The sequence below is a fragment of the Gorilla gorilla genome, chromosome 23 (genome assembly GCF_029281585.2).
Source record: "Gorilla gorilla gorilla isolate KB3781 chromosome 23, NHGRI_mGorGor1-v2.1_pri, whole genome shotgun sequence".
NCBI classification, from domain to species: domain Eukaryota; kingdom Metazoa; phylum Chordata; class Mammalia; order Primates; family Hominidae; genus Gorilla; species Gorilla gorilla.
The window spans coordinates 48326560-48347361 of NC_086018.1; the positions used below are offsets into that span (position 1 = coordinate 48326560).

General features: G+C 65.0%; 1 protein-coding gene across 14 annotated transcripts in view; it reads right to left on the reverse strand.

Moving 5' to 3' along the window:
• Window positions 1–20802, reverse strand: part of PLXNB2 (plexin B2) — a 33768-nt gene that overhangs the window by 1593 nt on the left and 11373 nt on the right. For 3 of the 14 annotated variants that reach the window (XM_055374399.2, XM_055374408.2, XM_055374400.2), the window contains 35 exons: window positions 19766–19818; window positions 19119–19171; window positions 13869–14949; window positions 13269–13451; window positions 13052–13180; window positions 12245–12345; window positions 11975–12101; window positions 11419–11572; window positions 10481–10595; window positions 10298–10406; window positions 10116–10217; window positions 9257–9349; window positions 8816–8897; window positions 8517–8674; window positions 8286–8434; window positions 8021–8129; window positions 7734–7870; window positions 7395–7565; window positions 6821–6950; window positions 6491–6718; window positions 6203–6379; window positions 5997–6136; window positions 5726–5826; window positions 5381–5610; window positions 5126–5307; window positions 4642–4708; window positions 4267–4413; window positions 3389–3545; window positions 3130–3230; window positions 2969–3053; window positions 2651–2805; window positions 2388–2548; window positions 2075–2222; window positions 1327–1391; window positions 1114–1189 (listed from right to left, as the gene is read on the reverse strand). In XM_055374399.2, coding sequence (XP_055230374.1) covers window positions 1114–1189; window positions 1327–1391; window positions 2075–2222; window positions 2388–2548; window positions 2651–2805; window positions 2969–3053; window positions 3130–3230; window positions 3389–3545; window positions 4267–4413; window positions 4642–4708; window positions 5126–5307; window positions 5381–5610; window positions 5726–5826; window positions 5997–6136; window positions 6203–6379; window positions 6491–6718; window positions 6821–6950; window positions 7395–7565; window positions 7734–7870; window positions 8021–8129; window positions 8286–8434; window positions 8517–8674; window positions 8816–8897; window positions 9257–9349; window positions 10116–10217; window positions 10298–10406; window positions 10481–10595; window positions 11419–11572; window positions 11975–12101; window positions 12245–12345; window positions 13052–13180; window positions 13269–13451; window positions 13869–14936 — 5337 coding nt within the window. In that variant the 5' untranslated portion in view covers window positions 14937–14949; window positions 19119–19171; window positions 19766–19818. Of the gene's footprint in view, window positions 1–1113; window positions 1190–1326; window positions 1392–2074; window positions 2223–2387; window positions 2549–2650; window positions 2806–2968; window positions 3054–3129; window positions 3231–3388; window positions 3546–4266; window positions 4414–4641; window positions 4709–5125; window positions 5308–5380; window positions 5611–5725; window positions 5827–5996; window positions 6137–6202; window positions 6380–6490; window positions 6719–6820; window positions 6951–7394; window positions 7566–7733; window positions 7871–8020; window positions 8130–8285; window positions 8435–8516; window positions 8675–8815; window positions 8898–9256; window positions 9350–10115; window positions 10218–10297; window positions 10407–10480; window positions 10596–11418; window positions 11573–11974; window positions 12102–12244; window positions 12346–13051; window positions 13181–13268; window positions 13452–13868; window positions 14950–17936; window positions 17991–19118; window positions 19172–19765; window positions 19819–20365; window positions 20479–20656; window positions 20789–20802 lie in introns of those variants that run through there. The other 11 variants (XM_031007331.2, XM_055374402.2, XM_031007332.3 and 8 more) reach the window with 6 other exon arrangements.

The following is a 20802-nucleotide window of genomic DNA, read 5'->3' on the forward strand; positions in this document are numbered from 1 at the left end:
GCAGGGAGGGGGCGCTGTGGGCACGGCCGTGGGTGCAGCCGCAGGGAGGGGGCGCTGTGGGCATGGCCCAGGGTGCAGCCGCAGGGAGGGGGGGCTGTGGGCACGGCCGTGGATGGAGAGACAGGGAGGGGGCGCTGTGGGCACGGCCGAGGGTGCAGCCGCCGGGAGGGGGCGCTGTGGGCATGGCCGTGGATGGAGCTGCAGGGAGGGGGCACTGTGGGCACGGCCGAGGGTGCAGCCCCAGGGAGGGGGCGCTGTGAGCAGGGCTGTGGGTGGAGCCGCAGGGAGGGGGCGCTGTGGGCACGGTCGTGTGTGCAGCCGCCGGGAGGGGGCGCTGTGGGCATGGCCGTGGATGGAGCTGCAGGGAGGGGGCGCTGTGGGCACGGCTGTGGGTGGAGCCACAGGGACGGGCGCTGTGGGCACGGCCGTGGATGGAGCCACAGGGAGGGGGCGCTGTGGGCACGGCCGTGGGTGGAGCGACAGGGAGGGGGCGCTGTGGGCACAGCCGTGGATGGAGCCACAGGGAGGGGGCGCTGTGGGCACGGCCGTGGATGGAGCAACAGGGAGGGGGCGCTGTGGGCACGGCCGTGGGTGCAGCCACAGGGAGGGGGCGCTGTGAGCAGGGCTGTGGGGGGAGCCACAGGGACGGGCGCTGTGGGCACGGCCATGGATGGAGCGACAAGGAGGGGGCGCTGTGGGCACGGATGTGGATGGAGCCACAGGGAGGGGGCGCTGTGGGCACAGCCGTGGGTGCAGCCGCAGGGAGGGGGCGCTGTGGGCACGGCCGTGGGTGCAGCCACAGGGAGGGGGCGCTGTGGGCAGGGCCGTGGGTGGAGCCGCAGGGAGGGGGCGCTGTGGGCACGGCCGTGGGTGCAGCTGCAAGGAGGGGGCGCTGTGGGCAGGGCCTGGCTCCAAGCAGGAGCAGCTCACACTCCCCACATGCAGCTGTGGCTCACTTCACATGGCCGAGCCCACCTTGAGGTCCCGCCCCACCCTCTCTCCCCCTCAGCACCACATTACCCCTGCCCTGCAGCTCAGGGCCAGGCTTAGCATGGGGTAGTGGGAGCAGGGAGCAGGGGAGGGCCGTGGGTGCGTCCCTGGTGGCCTCCTTACCCGGGAAATCTCTGCCAGGTGTGTGTTCATGTCCTGGTCGCTGACCTGCACCATCTGCCGGATCCCCTTGTAGTAACTGCAGGGGTGGGAGCATCATACAGTGTGGGTGGCAGGGACCACAAAGGGGGTGGTGGGGGAAACCAAGGCCTGAACCTCCCCGCAGGGGGTCGAGGGTGGGCATGGGGGCCTGGCCTGGAGGGCAGGCAGACTTACTCCTCCACCATCTTCTTGTAGGTGGAGATCTCCTTGGCGTACAGCAGCTTGTTGCTGGGAGAATCCTGTTGGGGACAAAACCCAGTGACGCCTGGCCAAGGGGGCCAGGCTGGGGCTGCTCAGAGTACCCCTGGGTAGCTTCCCCTGCCCCGAACTCCTGACACTTTCATCAAGAAAACTATGGGCCGGGCGCAGTGGATCAGGCCTGTAATCCTAGCACTTTGGGAGGCTGAGGCAGGCAGATCACCTGAGGTCAGGGGTTCGAGACCAGCCTGCCCAACATGGTGAAACCCCGTCTCTACTAAAAATACTAGCCGTGCGTTGTGGCACATGCCTGTAGTCCCAGCTACTCAGGAGGCAGCGGCGGGAGAATCGCTTGAACCTAGGAGGCGGAGATTGCAGTGAGCAGAGATCGCGCCACTGCATTCCAGCCTGGGTGACAGAGAGAGACTCCATCTCAAAAAAAAAAAAGAAAACTACTTATTTTGCGATCTGTAATAAAACTCAGTTTCTCTGCTTGTGTGCTGTGGTGAGAGGTCTCAGGAGGAGAGAGGGCAAGGGCTCTCGGGATCTCCCAGGCTCTGCCGGGCCCCTGTGCCCCCAGCCTCGGCCACCCGTCACCCCCTACATCAAGGGCTCCAGCCCAAGATGTTCAAATCCACACCCCAGACAAGGTCCCAACTCACAAGATGCCTCCTGGGGACAGACCCAGGCCTCCCTGCCCCAGACCTGCCCCCACCCCACTCACGCGGCTCAGCTTATGCTCCGTGCGCGTGCAGGCGTCCATGAAGGTCTGCGCAATGACTGACAGCGAGGCGTCCACCACCTCGTGGACATGCACATCAAAGATGAAGTGGGGGTTCTTGAGGATGTTCACCCAGAACCGAAGCGGTAAGCTGAGGCAGAGCAGCAGGGAATGAGAGCCGGGGCTGGGCCGCGGGGTGGGTGCGGAGCCTCCGAAGTGAGAGGCGGAGCCGGGGCTGGGCCGCGGGGTGGGTGCGGAGCCTCCGAAGTGAGAGGCGGAGCCGGGGCTGGGCCGCGGGGTGGGTGCGGAGCCTCACCTGTTCGTCTTCCAGATGTGGATGGTGTCTTCATCCTGGATGTTGTGCTTCTCTGCCTGCTCGTCCAGGAAGTCAAAGAAGTACTTGACTGCAGGTGGCACCGCGTGCCCAGGCGCCAGCACGCTCTGGAAGAAGTTGTCCACAAACTGCTGCAGTGTGCCCTGTGGGGGGAGGGTCTCAGCGTGATGCCGTGGGCGCGGCTCCTGGGGGGGAGGGTCTCAGCGTGGCGGCCTGGTGCCGCCCACACACCCATGGGGGCCCACCTTGACTGAGAGCAGCCGCGTCAGGTAGATCTCGGTGATGGCCTTCGTCCGCTCCTTCTCTTTCACGCTGCCTCTCTTGGACTTGCCCTCGTCCACCTCGTCGGTCGGCCGCACCAGGTGCCACACCCGGTTCTCCTCCTCCAGGAGGGCATGGCCTGTGGGCAGCGGGCACTGAGGGACCCCTACCCAGGTCTGGGGGCCTGGGTCCCACAGGGAGCGGTGGTGGCAGGGTGGGCAGGGGTGCATGTGTCCAGGGCGGACATGGTCCACGCCGACCACCAGGGGCTGGAAGGAAACGGGCAACAGGGAGGGACTCACGCTCCCCAGGCAGGTCCTGCTGGCTGTCCTCTGGCTGCTGGGAGACCCCCACCTTGGACAGGATGAGGGTGGCTCCATCCCGGACCTGGGGAACACGGCGGTGAGGGTGGGCTGTACCCCCAGGGTGCCCAGTTCTCGCCCGCCCCGGCCTACACGCTCACATTGTAGTGCATAAGGGTGTTGACGCGCTTCCACCGGCCCTCCCGCTGTGACGTCAGGTCCAGGTCCGACAGGATCTGCGCTGTGGAGCCCGGACGCCACTCTGTGGGAAGAGACAGCCCAGCTTGGGCCCCGGCCACCCAGGTTCCTCCCACTGCCCACCACTCCCACATGAGAAAGCCGGCCAGGCAGGATACCGCCCCAGGACACAGGCCAGGCACATGGGCGCCTGTGTGCAGATGGGCAGGGGCCGGCACTCACCCAGGACCACGCTGTCTGGCCTGGGCCAGCAGGAGCAGGGCTGCCCGCGGTACACCTGGTCAATGATCTTCTCCTTGACCTGGGAGATGGTGTCACAGTTGAGGACCTTCACCGGGATGGCGTCCACTCCCTCGTCCTGCACGATCACGCTCACCGTCTGCCGAGACATCCGGGATGAAGCCCAATGGGAGGCCCTGCTCTTACCTGCACCATGCAGGAGCCACTCCCTGCCCCGCCAGCTTTGCCCACCACAGCGGCACCCTCGGGCAGCAGGCCCCCGCCAGCCGGGCTCTGAGCCCCTGAGGCTTATGAGATGACCACACTCTGCCCTTCCCCTGCCAGCTTTGCCCACCACAGAGGCACCCTCGGGCAGCAGGCCCCCGCCAGCCCGGCTCCGAGCCCCCGAGGCTTCTGAGATGACCGCACTCTGCCCTTCCCCTGCCTGCTCCAGCTCAGCAGGACAGAAAGATGGGGACGGCTCAGAACCGCTCACTCAGGCTGTCAGGCAAGCTCATGGAAGCACATGTACAGACACAGAATACACACGTCTCACGCATGCACAGGCTCCTGCCACACCCACTGGTGACGTGTGCACAGAACCCCAGACACACCTGGTGTGCCAGGCCCTTGTATGGCCTCCAGGAGGTGGCGGCGCCCGGGAAGAGCTGATGCGGGGCCCGCACACTTAGAGCCTCCAGAGCCCACAGCCACCAGCACCCAGGCCCCTCCCTGAGGCCGAGTTAGAGCAGGCTGTAACTCAAATCCACAGAGGAGGTGGACGGCCTCTGGCCTGTGGGTCCCATCTGTGGCCAGGGGATGCCCAAGCTCCTTAGCCCAGATCCGAGGCGCCCATGGCGGCCCCCACCCCAGAAGCTCACCAGGGGTGCGTACTCCACGTCGTCCCCCAGCAGCCCCGTGTCGTTGAGAGTGTACTTGGCCTTCTTCTGTACCGCATCCACCGGGCCCTTTTCCACCTGATGTTTGATGGCCTTGAAGAGCTTGTACAGGGGCTCCCCGGCACTGTCCTGGAGTAACACGGAGGGGAGGCTGGGAGGTCAAGGGACTTGGGGCCTGGAAGGGGCCCCCGGAGCCCTGGCCAGAGGCATGGACGGGGCTGACCATGTCAGGGGCAGGAAGCAAACCTGTCCAGGCAGGGCCTACCTCAAGGTGCCGTACAGATAGGGGAACACTGGAGGGGATGGCAGCAGTCTGCCTCGTCCCTCAAGCCCCAGCCAGGCTGGGGTGGAACCCACCTTGAGGTACTGGTACAGGCAGATGGACATCCAGTTGGACAGCATCCTCTCCACCACAGTCTCAGACCTGGGGGTGCAGGGAGGCCTTGTACCGAGTGACCCCGTAGTATTCCTGAGGCCCAACTGACTCCTCCAAGCACCCGGCCACCCTTGCGCCAGCCTCGCCCCTGTCTAGCCTGGGTGTGGCCTGCAGCGAGGACTACCTGGTGGCAGCTCCAGCCCTTGTGGGAAGTCTGCCACCTTCCTTCTGTTCTGCAGAGGGCTGACACTGTGACCAGCTGAAACCGCTAGACAGGAAGGGCTAGAGTCCGGCTCTGAGTTTGCTGCCGGGGACACCACCCCTAGACTGCCCCCCACCACCAGCGCTGGCTGGCACCTGCCGGCTCCTGGGGGCCCAACAGGCTTCTGTGCCACCCGCCACCAGCCCCAGAGCCCATGTGGCCACCCCGCCCGTGGCCCCACTCGTGGCCCCGCCCATGTGCACCTGCGCAGCATCAGCTTGGGGTTCTTGGCCACCACGTACTGCTCCAGGAGCTCCAGGAAGAGCGTGCGCATGATGTCCGTGTAGTACTCCAGTTTCCCGTGCAGCGCCACCGTCAGCAGGGACGCGAAGTAGACCTTGGCGCGGGCCGAGAACTCCCGCTGGTTCTCCAGGGTGTGGATGAACTGTAGGGGCCGGCGGTCAAAGCCTGCCCGGAGCCACCTGTGTGCCCTCCCGCCCGCCCGACGCCCGGCTCACATTGATGAGGAAGGACTTGCTGTTCAGCAGGTTGGAGAACTGGTAGAGGGCCTGCTCCACCACCGGCCGCCGCGGCTCGGGGATGTCCAGCTTGCCGGTGATCATCACGTCCTTGTCGCCGTCCTTGGAGGGCAGGAAGAAGACGCGGTCGGTGTAGGTCTTGTAGTCCAGCACGGGGATGCCGGCCTCGTGCACGTCGTTGGTCTGGTCCTCCATCTCGATCATCAGGTCTAGGGGGAGGCTGGCGTGAGACGTCCCTGGCCACGTGGGGCCCTGACCCCCACGCTACACACGGCATCCCCGCCCCAGGAGGCGCCCGAGCACCAGCCCCCAGGCGGTCCCTACCTGTGAATTCCTTCTTGCAGCGGTCCCGCACGCTCTCCTCCAGGCCCTCCAGCTGGGACTTGATCTTCTCATACTCTCGTTCCGCCTGCTGGCTCTTCCTCCTGCAAGGCACAGGGGGGCTCCTAGGTTCTGCCGGGGCTGGCCGCTCAGCTGCCCGGATGAGGAGGTGGATCTACACGCCTGCCCGTGCAGGGCGGCGGATGAGGCCAGAGGGGCCGAGGCGGGAGGGCCGAGGGCTCAGGGTGTTGGCACAGCCGGGGGGCGGGCTCACCAGTAGCAGTAGACAGACACCGCGATGACGACCACCATGGGCACGATGACCAGCGGCAAGATGAGGCTGAGCGGCACGTCGCTCACCCGTGTGTCGTACTCCACGCGGCCTAGCACCCACTCGCGAGAGCCGAACTTCACCTGTGTGGGGGGCCGGGTTCAGCGCGGTCCCGTGGGGGCGCCCCCCGCCCGTCCCCGCTCACGCACAATGAACTCGGGCAGGTTGTGTGTGGTGTCTCGTTTCTGCCGCCGCTTGGGCGGGGGCTGCACCTCCGGGGGCTCACAGTACAGGTCGGTCTCCGTCAGCGTCTTCATGGTGCAGCGCTCGGCACCCACGAAGGCCTCGGCCTCCTGCAGCGTCATCGCCTTGTTCAGATTGGTGCCCTGGGGAGGGGGCAGCGGTCGGGGTGAGGAGGAGGGAACCAGGGACAGGTGGACCAGCTCTCAGCCCAGACTCGAGCAGGACCCAGACACCCGGGGCTGCACCGTCCTCACCCGGGCGTGGATGAGCTTGTTGACCTGCTTCTTGACGCCACCTGTGAAGTTCTCAAAGGTGGGGTCAGGCACGTACTCGAAGGCCCCGGCCTCTGTTCTGAGCAGGGCACGGTGCCCGTCCATCTCGATCAGCACCGTGAGGTTGTAGGCCTCTGGCTCCTCGGGCACAGCCGGGGACAGGAAGACGACCTTGGTGTCGTTGTGGAACACGTAGTCTGTACCCACCACCTGCAGGCAAGTCCCAGCCGTCAGCCCCCGGGCGCAGACCCCGCCCTTCCTGGGCACGATCCCATGGGCCGGTGCCAGAGCTGAGCCCACGCCAGGACTGACCGTCATGGGCTGCAGGGATTCAGCCTCCCGCGGCGGCTGCCAGGACTGCAGGGGCTCCGCGATGACCACCATGGCAAACCTCTGGATCAGGCTGAAGCCCTGACCCGTGACGTTGATGCTGCGGCCACCACTGGGGAGGGCAGTGCCTTCGTGGGCTCGGCTGGCAGGGGTGGTCCCTGCAGCCTCCGCCCTCCCGTCCCCGCCCACCCTGGCCCTGACCACACGGGGCTTCCAGGTGCACGTGTGGGTCTGGGTGGGCAAAGGGGCAACGCGGTGGGCCGTGCTGAGCACGAGACTGTGCCACAAGTGGGCGGGGGGCACGCGGGGCCTGGTGAGCGTGGAGCCTCTGGTGTGCCCGTCTGGGTTTCTAGGAGGAAGTGGATCTGGGGTGCAGTGGGGTTTTCCGGAGGCCGCCTCCCACTGCACAGACCAGCCCCACCACATTCCTTTCAGCACAGTCAGCCAAGGGCACTGAGGAGGCAGCCGGGTGTGGGGAGCAGAGGGGGGCGGGCAGGGCACTGAGGAGGCAGCTGGGTGTGGGGAGCAGAGCGGGGCGGGGGGACACCAGCCTCACCTGGCAAAGCTTCGTAGCGGCTCGAAGGCTCGCAGTACGGGGTTTTCGCGGTAGGTGAAGAAGATGCCAGGGTTGGGCACGGGGGACCCCCCGTAGGAGACCTCCAGGAGCATCTGGCCCCGTGTCGCCTGGGGGCCAGTGACACACTGGAGCTGCGCCCCAAACTTTGTCCTGGGGGAGGGAGGGTGCTGGTCTGCATCAACCCCTCCCCCGGGACCAGCCCCAGCCCGACCAGGCTGGCCCCGCCATCCCCTCAGGGCCACTCAGGTCTCAGTAAGTGCCCCCCTCCATACCCAGGGCCAGGGCCAACCAGACTCAGCAGCTGGCGGTGACACCCACACTTTACACGGGACGCCGTTGAGGGTCACCCGCACGTCCTCCTGGGAGCCCGTGTCCAGGTGGGTGCCGTGGATGGTCAGTGTGGTGCCGCCCGCCTGCGGTCCCTGCTGCGGCTCCACACTGAGAGGCTTGGGCTGCTGAAAGAGCCGCAGGGGCACTCGGGTGAGGACGGGGCACAGGACGCCCTCGGTCCTGGGCTGGATGGTAACTGTCGTGGGGAGGCGACGGGCAGAGCCCCTCCTCCCGGTCCTCCCGGGTTCAGCAGGTCCCCGAGGCCAGGTGCTTACTTGGAAGGTGAACTGGACATTGGGAGGTGAACGGCCCAGTTTCCCGAAGACGTCCACCTCGACACCCCCCGTGAAAGGCGCCTCCGCAGCCTCGATCACACACACGATCCTGGCGGGCGACAGGCAGTGTGGCCCAGGCACTCCCCGACCCACCCCATACCCTGACACCCTCACCCCCTCAGCCTCTCCACCCACCCAGTCACCCGGAACCCCAGCGTGGGTACTGACCCAGCTGACAGGGCCCAGGCCAGGGCCGTCCACTCACCGGGTGGACACGGAGTAACGTTCCGGCTGAAAGGAGCAGTTCCGGCCGGCCACAGAGATCCTCTGGATGTCCCCTGCTTGGACGCCCAAATTGGACCCCAGGATGGTGATGCGGATGCCCCCACCCAGGGGGCCCGTCTCAGGCTGGATCTGAAACCACAGAGCCAGGTGAGCAGGGAGGGGCTCATGCCAGGGACGCGGGAAGGTGTAGGCCAGGCTTCGAGGGGCTCACCCTGGTGATGACGGGTGGCGGGCACTCGGAGGTGGTGTTGCACAGGGCCTCATACACGCACCTGCTCTGGCCCCCGCACCACGCACACCTGTAGTCGGGGTTAGCGGCCCGGCACAGGCTGCAGTCGCTGCGGCCAAAGGAGCAGTTGTAGAGGGTCACTGCGGGGAGAGCTGCCGTCAGTGGTCACCCCGTGCCTGCCCGCCCCTGACCTGCCCCCCACTGCACCCACCTGTCCCCCCACCCACCGCCTTGTGCCCACCCGTCCCCCGCCCGCCCCCCACTGTGCCCGTGGCCCCCACCATGGAGCTTGCTGTCGATATTCTTGCCGTAAGACTTGACGTAGAGGTGCAGGGGCAGCGTCTCGTTCGCATCGTGGGACAGCTGGGGGACACGCAGGGGCACACTGCACTTCCTGCCCCCACAGAGGGGCGCGGGGTGGGGGTCACGAGGGCAGCCTCCCTGTGGCCACCGGGTCCCTTCCCAGCCAAGGGCAGCAGGGGAGGCCTTCAGGTGTCAGAAGTTCGGGAACCCCATGGACGCTGCTCTGTGCCACTCTGTCCCCAGGGAGGCAGAGGGCAGAGGGGGCTTCCCCAGCAGCACAGGGCATGGCGAGCCCCTGGCTGGGCTCTAGTCCCTGGGGTCTCCCTGCTGCCCCTCCCCTCACAGTCCTGGAGGTGACCCCCCACCCCACCCGGGGCCCTGGCGTCCAGCAGCCGAGCCAGCCTGCCCTGGAGCCGTACCTTTGGGGTCCGAAAGACGAAGGTCCCAGATTCCTGCATGGTCACCGGCTCCATGAACTTGAGCAAGTCACTGCCCACGTGCAGGGAGGAACCCTGCAGACCGTGCCATCAGGACCCTGGACAGGCGGCTTTGGCACCCTGGCCCTCCTCCCAGAACCCCCGCAGCCCCTCCTCTGTGCCTATAGTGTGGGAGCCCTCTCCTCACCCCACACGTGCCCGCCCCTCAGATTACCATGCCAGCTGACCCCTCGGCCACTCCTGAGTCCAAAAACCTGTCTGCAGAAGCCTCTGAACATCCTGTGTGGGTTTCCCACAGCCACCTCCACCACTCATCCACACCTGAGGGCATCGCCCGGCCCACCTGACATCGTGGCCCCCACAGCTCCCTCCTCAGGAGGTGGCACTGGCCCCTCAACCTCCACACGCCTGCCTCCTCCACTGCCTCTGTTCAGGCCCATCCAAAGGCCCCCGAGTGCTGCCTCCTGGCCTCTGTCCCCGATAAATCCTGTGCCCTCTACCTCATGTGGGGGCCCCGAGTCGGGGGGCACGGGTGGAGCTCAGGCTTCCCACACACCCATCAGCACTGGCCGGCACCCCCTCCCTCTGCACCTTAGCCTGCCTGTCACCGGCCGGCACCCCTCCCTCCGCACCTTAGCCTGCCTGTCACCGGCCGGCACCCCCTCCCTCCGCACCTTAGCCTGCCTGTCACCGGCCGGCACCCCCTCCCTCCGCACCTTAGCCTGCCTGTCACCGGCCGGCACCCCCTCCCTCCGCACCTTAGCCTGCCTGTCACCGGCCGGCACCCCCTCCCTCTGCACCTTAGCCTGCCTGTCACCGGCCGGCACCCCTCCCTCCGCACCTTCACGGTGTCCAGGTTCTTGCCCTGGAAGTTCACATCTGTCTCGTGGTTCATGGGGATCACCAGGGGGCTGGGTCCCAGGAACTGGGGACAGCTGTCCTCCTGAGAGAGCAAGGCTGGTCAGGTGCTGCCTGGGCACAGCAGAGCAGCCGTGCCCTGAAGAGTCCCCTGAGGCCCCTCACCATGTGGGCACGGACGATGCCGTCTTCAGGGTTGGGCGAAGCCTCCCGGCACTCGTGGTAGCGCAGGTCCCACTGGCAGGTCCAGCGGTTGCTCACGCAGGAAATGCACCTGCGTCCAGAGGGGATCGTGAGCAGGGCTGGGGTGGACGGGCAGGGTGGGGTCGACGGGCACGAGACACTCACGGCAGGTTCTCCTCCAGGCTCATGGCCTGGCGGCAGTCGTAGAAGGGGTACTGGTAGGACGTGAGGAAGATGTTGCCTTGTCTAAGGAGGAGCTGGATGGTCACGGCCACGTGGTCTGCAGACAGCAGAGGGGGAGGCGTCAAGGTGGCGGCCGCAGGGCCGAGGGCCAGGCTGGGCCTCCCCTGGGGCTGACTCCTGGGGCCGAGGTGGAGACCCCTGGTCTTCAGGGGGCCCTGCCAGGACACCCCGCATTCATGTTGGGCGGGGCCTGCCACCTGCTATCAGATCTCGGGTGGGGCTGCCAGGACGCCCGTTCACGCTGGGCTGGACCTGCCACCTGCTATCAGATCCTGGTTCGGGTGTCGGGCGCAGCACTGGGCTTGCCTTTCTCCCCCGGGTCCAGGTTGCTTTCATACCCTCTGTTCCCGAAGGCACTGAGGGCAGCAGCTCCTTGGAGTCTGGGTGGGACCTGCCAGGTCCCTGCCCACGTCACTGCGTGGCCCCACTGCCCCCAAAACTCAGGGGACATGGGCGCGACGCCTGCCCTGGCCCACATGCGAGGCCCTGCAGCCTCTGGGAACGGCCCTGCTCTCTGAAGCTGGACATGGCAGGAAGGGGTGAGGGGCGTCTGCCGAGACGACGGGGCCTGGCACCTGGCACCCACATGCCGCTCCGGATGTGATGAGGGAGCAGGCTGAAGAGAAGTCACCTTTGCTACAGGCCTGGGGGGCATGGCTGCGGACAGCCCAAGAGGCCAGAACCTCCCCAACAGGCACAGCAACCCCACCACAGGCTTCATTCAGGCTGGGCCCCCGGAGCAGCCGCGGAGTGTGCCTGTGCAGAGCCTGCACCCAGGGGCCAGCAGAGGCGAGAGCCCATGTGCACAGGGCCCCGTGTGACCGAGAAGGGCCACCAGGGGGCTCGGGAAGGGGCCTCACCCTGGCCTGGCGGTGTGACGGGGATGCTGCTCGGGGAGTTGCAGATGACGGCCTCGCCCTCCACGCGGGCGGGGTGTGGCGGTGACTCCCCAAAAAGGCACAGCAACTCATCCTCCTCGCTCAGGGCAGGGAGGGGGCTGACGGTCAGCTGCACCTGAGGGAGGGGCCGTGCCGCTCACACTGGGAACCCCGAGTCCTGTCAGCCCACCTGCCCGTGACCCGACCTCCCTGCGTGTGTGGGCGCACGTCCCAGTGGAGCCTCCAGAACCCGACTCCACGTCTTCCAATACAGGCCTCTCTGTGGTCACCCCAGCAACTCCTGGGACAGGGCCTGGGTCCACCCTGGATATGGACAATCCCCACCCCCACCTGCCCAGGTCACAGGGGTCCAGGGGGCCAATGGAGGGCGGGCTCCATCCCTAAGGCTCAGTGCCCAGAGCCCAGGCGGGGGAGATGTGGAGCCCTCCCCTGCCTGTCCCAACAGCTCCCAGCCTGGGGGAGCCCCCACCTGGCCCGGCCTGGGGCCCAGGACCCCCACCCCAGCCCCACCACGCACCTCCCCCTGGGCCCGCCGGCTCATGTTCTGTGGCCGGGCGCTGGTGATGGCCACGCAGGACTTGCTTCGGCTCCACAGCCAGTGGCTGGCCTCCTCGGCCCGCGGACACTCGGCCTTCCGGGTGCATCTGCAGGCGCAGGGGGCGGCCTCAGCCCAGGGTGGAGTCTTGTTCTCCCGGGACAGGACAGTGCGGTGTGCCCCCCGACCCAGGCCACGACCTTCCGGGATCCCAGAGGCAGGCCGTGTCCCCGAACCACCCCAAGCACTCACCGTCCCTCGACGACGCACCAGCCGCAGTAGGGGTCCTGGGAGTCGCGGCACTGGGTGCAGGTCGGGTAGCTCAGGCACTCCTGCACCGGCAACCGGAACACCTAGGGCAGCGGGGCCGTGAGTGGGACCACAGCAGAAGCCGCACGGGCCTTCCGCAGACCCCAGATGTCCCCAGACCGCCAGCTTGACCCAGCTCTGTCCCGGGGCCTTGGGAGCCTCAGACACCTCAGGCTTGATATTAAACAGTTCTGGCTCTGCGTGGCCATGCCAGGCCCAGGATCCCGATGGGAGCCCAGGGAAGCCTGGAGGGCTTGGCTGTGGTGTCTCCTGGGGCAGCTCCTGTCCTCTACACTGGCTTCCTCCGAGGGGTGCTCCTAGGGCCGGCCTGAGGGTCTCTTGCACTAACCCCCCCACAAGCTTGGGGCCCAGGCCCATGTTCTCCACTGACTGAGCTCACAGGGGCTGTGCAGGGACCCCGTCTTCCCATCCACCCTCAGCAACACCCCTCAGACACCAACCCAGGTCCCTTCCATCAGGACAGGGCAGAGGCGGGGCCAGAGGGAGAGACGTGGTTGAGACCACAAAGGACAAACAGAAGGAGCGGCAGAGACGGGGCAGTGCCAGAGAGACACAGGATGGAGGGACTGCCCGGGACCCACCCAGCCACCCCTCATCCAGCCCAAGGAGAAGGGCCCAGCTCTGCAGCACCCCGTCCTCCTCTGGCCCCCAGGCCTGTCCTAAGGGCCTGGGATGCAATGACCGGGCACACTTGGCCTAGAGCGCTCTCCGGGGCTGCGTCTGGCTCACCTTGTCCTGGGTCATGGCGTACAGGCTGGCCAGGTCTCCAGACAGTACCAGGTCGCGCTTGACTCTCTTGTTTATCTCCACAAGGATAGAGTCGTACTCTGAGGAGGTGCCATCGGGGGTGAGGTACACCTGTGTGCGCGAGGGCAGGCCGGTGAGTGTACCGGCCTTGTGCACAGACAGGCCCTCCAGAGCCTCCCCGCCCCAGCCTGGGCCAAACCTTGAGGATCCGGCCGTCAGAGGTGCCCAGAAAAGCAACAGTGTGGTTGTTCTCGGCGGCGACCGTCACGGCCGTGAGGTTCAGGCCTCCACGCTGCAGCACGGCTGTGCCTTTGAGCCCGTCGCGGCTGCCTAGCGGGTAGGGCAGGTGCTCCGAGCCACATGGGAAGCTCTTGCTGGAGCCCTGCGGACCACAGCGTGTCAATGGCAGGCAGACCCCCTGTCCTGAAGGGCCCTCTCCACTCGCGCTCCAAGACTCGGGACAGGCCCTTCCCTTCCCTCCGGCACACGCTCCAAGACTCAGGACGGGCCCTTCCCTTCCCTCCGGCACACGTCCTACACACGTCCCCGAGAACGGGACGCATGTGGCAGGGAGCCCCACCGTGCTCACTGTTGTGTGCCCCAGTGCCCGACACAGGCCTGGGACTGGCGCCGGCGTGAACGGCACTGAGAGATGCGGCACCCACCCACGCAAGCGCCCAGGCTGGCGAGAGCCACGGCCACACTGCTCACGTGCACCCTCCCCAGCAGGCTGGGACACGCAAACCCACACACGGACGCCTGCAGTCCGGGCCCCGCGAGAACACACTGAGGCCCATACCAGCGCGTGGCCGCCGCACTGGATATCGCCATGGAAGGGCTTGTAGAAGATGTCACGGGCCTCCAAGGTGCCTGTGTAACAGGCGTTGCGGTTGGCCTCCATCTTGGCGTGCACCTCGTCCAGCGGGAACAAGCAGAGGCCCGCACCGGGCCCCCCACTGCTCCGGCTGTCTCTGCTGAAGACAGCATATAGCACCCTGCCAGAGCCAGGCGCAGCCACGGAGGCGGCCAGGCAGGTGCCAAAGGCAGCGGCGTGGATGTCGGGGTCCCGGCACTGCAGGTCCATCTCCAGGTAGGAGTAGTAGTTGGGGTCCTCTCTGCACATGCGTGCCAGCAGCGTGCGGTTCCGGGCCGGGTGCTTGTCCTGCTGGTTGAAGACAAAGAAGACGTAGGGGCCGTCCTCGAAGGCCGCCACGAACTGCTGTGTGTTGGTGGACAGGTAGCCGGCCTTGTAGGTGGCGTGGTCCGTGTAGGCTTCAAAGGCCTCCCTGCTGTCGGTCCGGTCCAGCAGCCGAGTGCTCACGATGATGCCGTTGTCGTGCGGCCCGTTGCCTTTGCCCACAAACAGCACGCGGTCACCACCGGGACCCGTGGAGCTCACCAGCCCCACTGTGGCCACACCCTCGTCATTGCTGGCCACGAAAGACTTCTCCCCGCTGCCGTCCTCGTAGAACAGGCGGAGGGAGATGTTGCTCAGGGCGCGCAGAGCGCAGATGCCCTTGAAGAGGCTGCCGCACTCCACCAGGCGCTTCCTGGGAGGGTCAAGCAGCAGCAGCTGGTTGACATTGTCGGTCATCTCAGCCTCATGGCACTGGCTGGCCTCGATGGGCGGCGTGCACTTCTTGTTGTCCAGGGCCGGGCCCGTGGCCACCTGCTGCTCCAGCTGCAGCTTCGCATCCAGCTGGTAGAGGGCATTCACCGCCCCCAGGTACACCACGCCTGAGGCCTCATCCACAGCCAGGTGGTTCAGCTCTTTCTCGCTGCGGAAGAAGTCCAGCTTGCGGGGCCTCAGGCTGGCACCCGCGCCCAGCAGGCCCAGCAGGGTCAGGGCCCAGAGCTGCAGTGCCATTGCCCCCCGCACCCTGTGGGAAGAGAGAAGGGTCAGGGGAGCCCCGACCCAGAGGACCCCCGATCAAATCCCTCTCCAGTCCCTGCCCCAAACGTCAGAATATGGGAGAGAGGGTCACGCCACTCCACGAACTGAGGAACCTGGAGCTCCGCCCCTTCCTGCTTCACACCCCCGCCATCCTCGAGGTCTCGCCGGAGACCACTTCTCAGCCCTCCTCAAGTCCACCCTGACTGACCACTGGGGCCAAGGCACTGCCATCGCCTGCTACAGGATCCCTCCCGGAGGTGCTGAAAACACCGGCAGGCCTATCCCCGAGGCAAGGAGTCGACGTCCCCAGAAAGGCTCTCAGGTGCTCACATTCAGGCCCCCTGACCTGTGACCCCAAGGAGCTCCAGGTGGTCGGGACGCACCGGCCCCAGCGCACAGGCTCAGGCTGACAGACAGACCCCTGGACGTTGGAACAGGCGGCTCACGCATGGGGCAGAGGTGAAGGACACGGGAAACCAGAGGCTCGGGTGAGAGCGAGGGGTGCCCTGTGCATAGCCCAGCAAGTGCACATGCTGTTTACAACTGCCCGCCAGAGCCCCCAGGCAGCCTGAGCCTCCCTGACCACCTCCAGGCCCCCTGCCCTGGTGAAACAGTGGAAGCCAGCAATCACCCACAGCTCCTCACTCGGCCCATGTCACGCCCAGGGCAGAGCCTCGGAGAATCACCCACCCACCCCTCGCTCGGCCCATGCCGTCTCCAGGGCACAGCCTCTGATGTGCGCACAGCGGAGGCAAGAAGGGGACCTGGGGAGCCATGAGCAACTCCAAATCCACCAGGTCTCAGAGGCAGAGGCCCCCACATCTGCAGCCTGGACAGGCTGTGTCCACATGCGTGTGTGTAACTGAGCACGTCTCGGTGTGGGGTCTGTGCCTGGGTCCGGGTGGATGAGGGGGATGTGTGGTGTGATGGGTGAGCTGCTGAGGACCAGGCTGAGCTGAGGGTCTCCCAATAGGAGGAAGATCCAAGGCCCCACAGGTGGACCCAGGACATGCGTGGTCCTCTCTCTTTCCCTCCCTACCAGACTCAACTGCATCTTGGGGGCTCAGACACAAGTGGCAGACAGGGCCCTTCTGCCTCTGAGCTCTTCCTCAGGGTGGTCCGTCCCTCTCACGCTAGGGACCCTGCTCCATCCTGGCCAGTGATCCCTACATCAGCCTCCCCTGCCAGTGCCCCCTCCTCATGCTCCCAATCACCCCCACTCCTGGGCCCACCGTCATCTTCCCTGAGTGCACCAGTATGGGGGGCTCCCAGGTGTCCAGGGCAGCCCTGCCATGGCAGGTGCCAAGGGGGTCCAGACTCGATGGCAGAGGGTCACGAGGGATGGAGGCCCTGGCCTCCCCCACCTCCCTGTGCAGACCCACCCCACGCCTCCAGAGGGACTGCCACATCCTCTCAGGCCACCACAAGTGTCACCTCCCTGCATATGTCTCATCCCCTCGAAACGCAATCCTCTTTCTCACCACATATTTGAAAGTTTTGCCAGGCCCGGTGGCTCACGCTTGTAATCCCAGCACTTTGGGAGGCCGAGGCGGGCGGATCACGAGGTCAGGAGTTTGAGACCAGCCTGGCCAACATGGTGAAACCCCGTCTCTACTAAAAACACAAAAAAATTAGCCAAGCGTGCTGGCACCCGCCTGTAGTCTCAGCTACTCCAGAGGCTGAGGCAGGAGAATCGCGTGAACCTGGGAGGCGGAGCTTGCAGCGAGCCAAGATTGCACCACTGCACTCCAGCCTGGGTGACAGAGCGAGACTCTGTCTCAAAAAAAAAAAAAAAAAAAATTTTTAGTGTAGAAAGAACAAGCCACAAAATGCAAATGTTTCGACATCCCTATGTCTCTGACGGCCAGGCTGACCACGACAGCCTGTGACCCATTTCTCAGGTGAAGAAACTGAGGCACGGAGCAGAATTTGCCCAAGGCCACACCGCGGGCATGGGTGGGGCTGGGATTCTGACATGCAGTGGGAGCAGCTTGGCCTCTGACCACTGTGTTTCTCCACTCTTTTGACACCCCCCCAACCCCCCTGGCCTCTGTCCTCCCAGGAGGGCAGGGGAGCCCGCTCTGCTGCTCCGTAGCCAGGGGAAGTGTTTCTCCCGAGCCTCGGCTTTGGGTGAAGCTGCATTTACTGGCACAGCTGCCCTCCACCTGCCCGTGGCAACCCCCCGTTCTGATTGCCCGCACGCTTCCTGAAATCTCTTGAGGTGTAACCAAGACGCAACCGACTGACAACATCTGAGCCACCCCAGGGCCCGCATGAGTGAGACAGCGCTGTACTGGCCTTCCTGCTCCCTGGGGGTGTGCCCATCAGACAGGCAGCTCCTGCCCGGCACAGAACTCCCTCCCTGCACTGGGGGTTCAGTGCTCAGCTGCTGCCCAACCCCTGGAGCCCCCTGCCCAACCCCTGGAGCCCCCAGGTGCCCAAGAGCACAGCAGCTGCTGGGAGAGGTGACCACCCACAGACTAGGGAGTTCCTGACCGACTGGTGGCAGAGAGGCTGGGCATGGCCATGGGACCCCAGGCTTCACCAGGATAGGGGGGATCAGCCAGGAAAAGATGCTGGATTTAGTGAGAGACAGGAAGATTCTACAAGCCCACGGGAACCTCTGGGCATGATCCTGGTGGAGGGGGTTCTATGCCCAGCTCAGCCAGGGTCCCCCGCTGTGGCTCAGTGGCCTGTCCAGGGGAGAGGAGAGGAGGGCACAGGAGTCCCAGGCCTCCAGGAGAGGCCCGTAGGCTACAGCCACAGCCCATGGCCCTACCAGGGAGGAGCAGCGCCTGCCCGAAGGCTCCCCAACCCCCGCCGCGCCCCTCCCCTCCCCACGGCCACCCGGGGGCAGGTCCCGCAGGCCCCCGCCTTCTAAGTGCACCCAGTGGCGCCAGCGGGGGCAGGCAACGTCCAGGCCCCTCGGCCCCACACCCAGGCCTGCTGCCCTCCCCTCCCAGCCCCGCTCACCCGGCCCAGCTCGGTGGCAGTGGCAGAGGCAGCCTCGGCCAGGCGCAGATCCCGGGAATGAATGGAATGCGCCCGCAGCCGGGAGGGGAACGCGGGGGCGGGGCCCACGGTCCCCTCAGATCTGGCCCAGACCGTAGTGGGGCAGCCCGGGGAACCCTGCGGCGCCCCTAGCCCCAGGAAAAGCAATGGCTCTGGGCCCTCACAAGCCACCCCTCACCCGTCCCCCAGCTTCTACCCAGGGAAGACACTCACCCACCCGCCAGGGCTGTAGGGGCCCCGGTACAGGAAGAAGGCTCTCCTGTCCCTGCCGGGGGCTGGCACACCCTAAGTGCTCAATAAACACCACCATGTGCCACCAGGGAAAGCCTGACTCCCAGGGTCCTACCGGCCCAGGCTTTTCAGGGTGGCAGGCGCGGCTGGGGTGACACCCTACAGGTGGCAGCTGCCTTCTGGTTCCTGGACAAACAAGGCCTCAGGTGACCTGCCTGCCCAGGTCCAGGAGCAAAGGGCAACCCACCAGACCAGCAGCAAAGCTCCGGCGGCGCAGGAGGCGCCAGGCACAGCCAGCTACGCTTCCTGCTGCCTGTGTTCCTGGAACAGGAGGGAGGGCGGGCAGCAGGCACTTCCTGTTTTGAAGCCCTCCTGGGACCCCCACTTACGGGGCTGGCGGGGATTTCCTCGGGCCCTCTGGTGCCTTCCTCCTGGCTGAAGCTCGGAGGGGCACTTTCAAGAGGCCACAGCATCTCCGGCTGCTGCTGGGCAGGGAATCTCCCCACTTCCATCCAGACCAGGCCACAGCAACTCCAGCTGCTGCTGCCCACAAAGCGTCTGCACAGGCACCCCCCCACCACACCCCCAACGCTCCAATTCCCAGCCCTGATGTCCCAGAACCCGGTGCCACAGTCTCACTGCAGACCACTCTACCTGAGCAAAATCTTGGCCTGAGCAAAAGCTTGGCCTCAGAGAACCATGGGGGCCTCACAGCGGCTCCATGGGCAGGGAAGCTCCCCACTTCCATCCAGGCCAGGCCATGGGAAGGGTGGCAGAGTGACAGGTATGGTTGAAACCTGGCTGGACAGAGCCTTGCAGACACCACATGGCAGTTCTAGATACCTCCGGCCTCCCTGTCCACATAGCCCCAGCCACCCACTGCCTTTCCCAGGTGGGGTGCAGACCCCTCACCGAGGCTCCAGTGGTCCAGCTCAGTTTCTGCTCCAGGCCAGCATCGAGATTCTCTAGGAGGCAAAGGAGAGACGCCGGTCACAAGAGGAGCCCGGTCTGCTGTGGAGCCCCCCACCTCTGTCCCATGCTGGCGGGGCTTGGGGGAAGAAACATCCCACAGGACCCCATCTGGCCTTTGCCTTCCCTCTGGCCCCTGCACAGCCCCTTCCTCAGACACCTCCAGGGCTCCTGGCACTCCCCTCTGTCAGGGGCTTTCTGCCTGTTTAAACTAGGTATGGCTATTACTTTGCTTAAAACAAAAGTTGCTTTCTGAGGCCGGATGCGGTGGCTCCCGCCTGTAATCCCAGCACTTTGGGAGGCTGAGGCGGGAGGATCACGAGGTCAGGAGATCAAGACCATCCTGGTGAACACAGTGAAACCCCGTCTCTACTAAAAATACAAAAAAATTAGATGGGCCTGGTGGCGGGCGGCTGTAGTCCCAGCTACTCAGGAGGTTGAGGCAGGAGAATGGCATGAACCCGGCGGATGGAACTTGCAGTGAGCGGAGATCGCACCACTACACTCCAGCCTGACTTCGTCTCAAAAAAAAAAAAAAAAAGTTGCTTTCTGAAAAATACGCACACCCATGACCCTGAAATTTCACTTACTAGCTGTGTGACCTTGGGCAAGTTACTTAACTTCTCTGTGCCTCATTCTCCATCTGTGGAATGGAGACAGAATAGTGAGCTACCCCCAGAGGTTTACAAGGACTAAATGAATTCATTCACAAAAAGCCTCAGAGTGTTACACTGTAGCATTCAGCAATGCTTGCTATTGTATCTTCCCTTGCTATTGTATCTTCTAGTTCTGGATAAACACCGACTATACCCACAGGGAGGCACAGACCCAGGGTGCTTCTCCGCATGGTTGGCTTTAGTGAAAATTTGGCAGCCACCCAGCATCCCACCAGAGGATACTGTGGAAGACTACATAGTAGATGCAGGTGCGTCTGTGCTGATTCTGATGGGGAAGTCTGGGTGCAGTATTTGGCCCCATCCATCTCTGAGAGGCTCCAGAAGCCCTCAAACCAAAATCAAAATAGCGGCTGGCTAAGGCTGGGTGCGGTGGCTCACACCTGTAATCCCAGCACTTTGGGAGGCTGAGGTGGGCGGATCACGAGGTCAGGAGTTCGAGACCAGCCTGACCAACATGGTGAAACCCCATCTCTACTAAAAGTACAAAAATTAGCCGGACGTAGTGGTGCGCACCTGTAATCCCAACTACTCAGGAGGCTGAGGCAAGATAATCACTTGAACCTGGGAGGCGGAGGTTGCAGTGAGCCGAGATCGCGCCACTGCACTCCAGCCTGGGCAACAGAGTGAGACTCTGTCTCAAAAAAAGAAAAGAAAATAGTGGTGAACTTTGGGAGCAAGGAGGAGGCCACTGCAGTCCAGCCCAGGCCAGAGTGAGACTGTCTCAAAAAATACACACACACACACAACACACACACACACGCACACACCCCCCACAATAAAATGTTCAAGGAACTTGAACTAGACCGTGAACTGGCCGCGTGTGGTGGTACAGCCTGAAGTCCCAGGTACTGAGGAGGCTAAGGCAGAGTAGCTTGAGCCCAGGAGGTCTAGGCTGCAGTGAACTGTGATCGTGGGCAACAGAGCGAGACCCTGACTCTAAGATTAAAGCA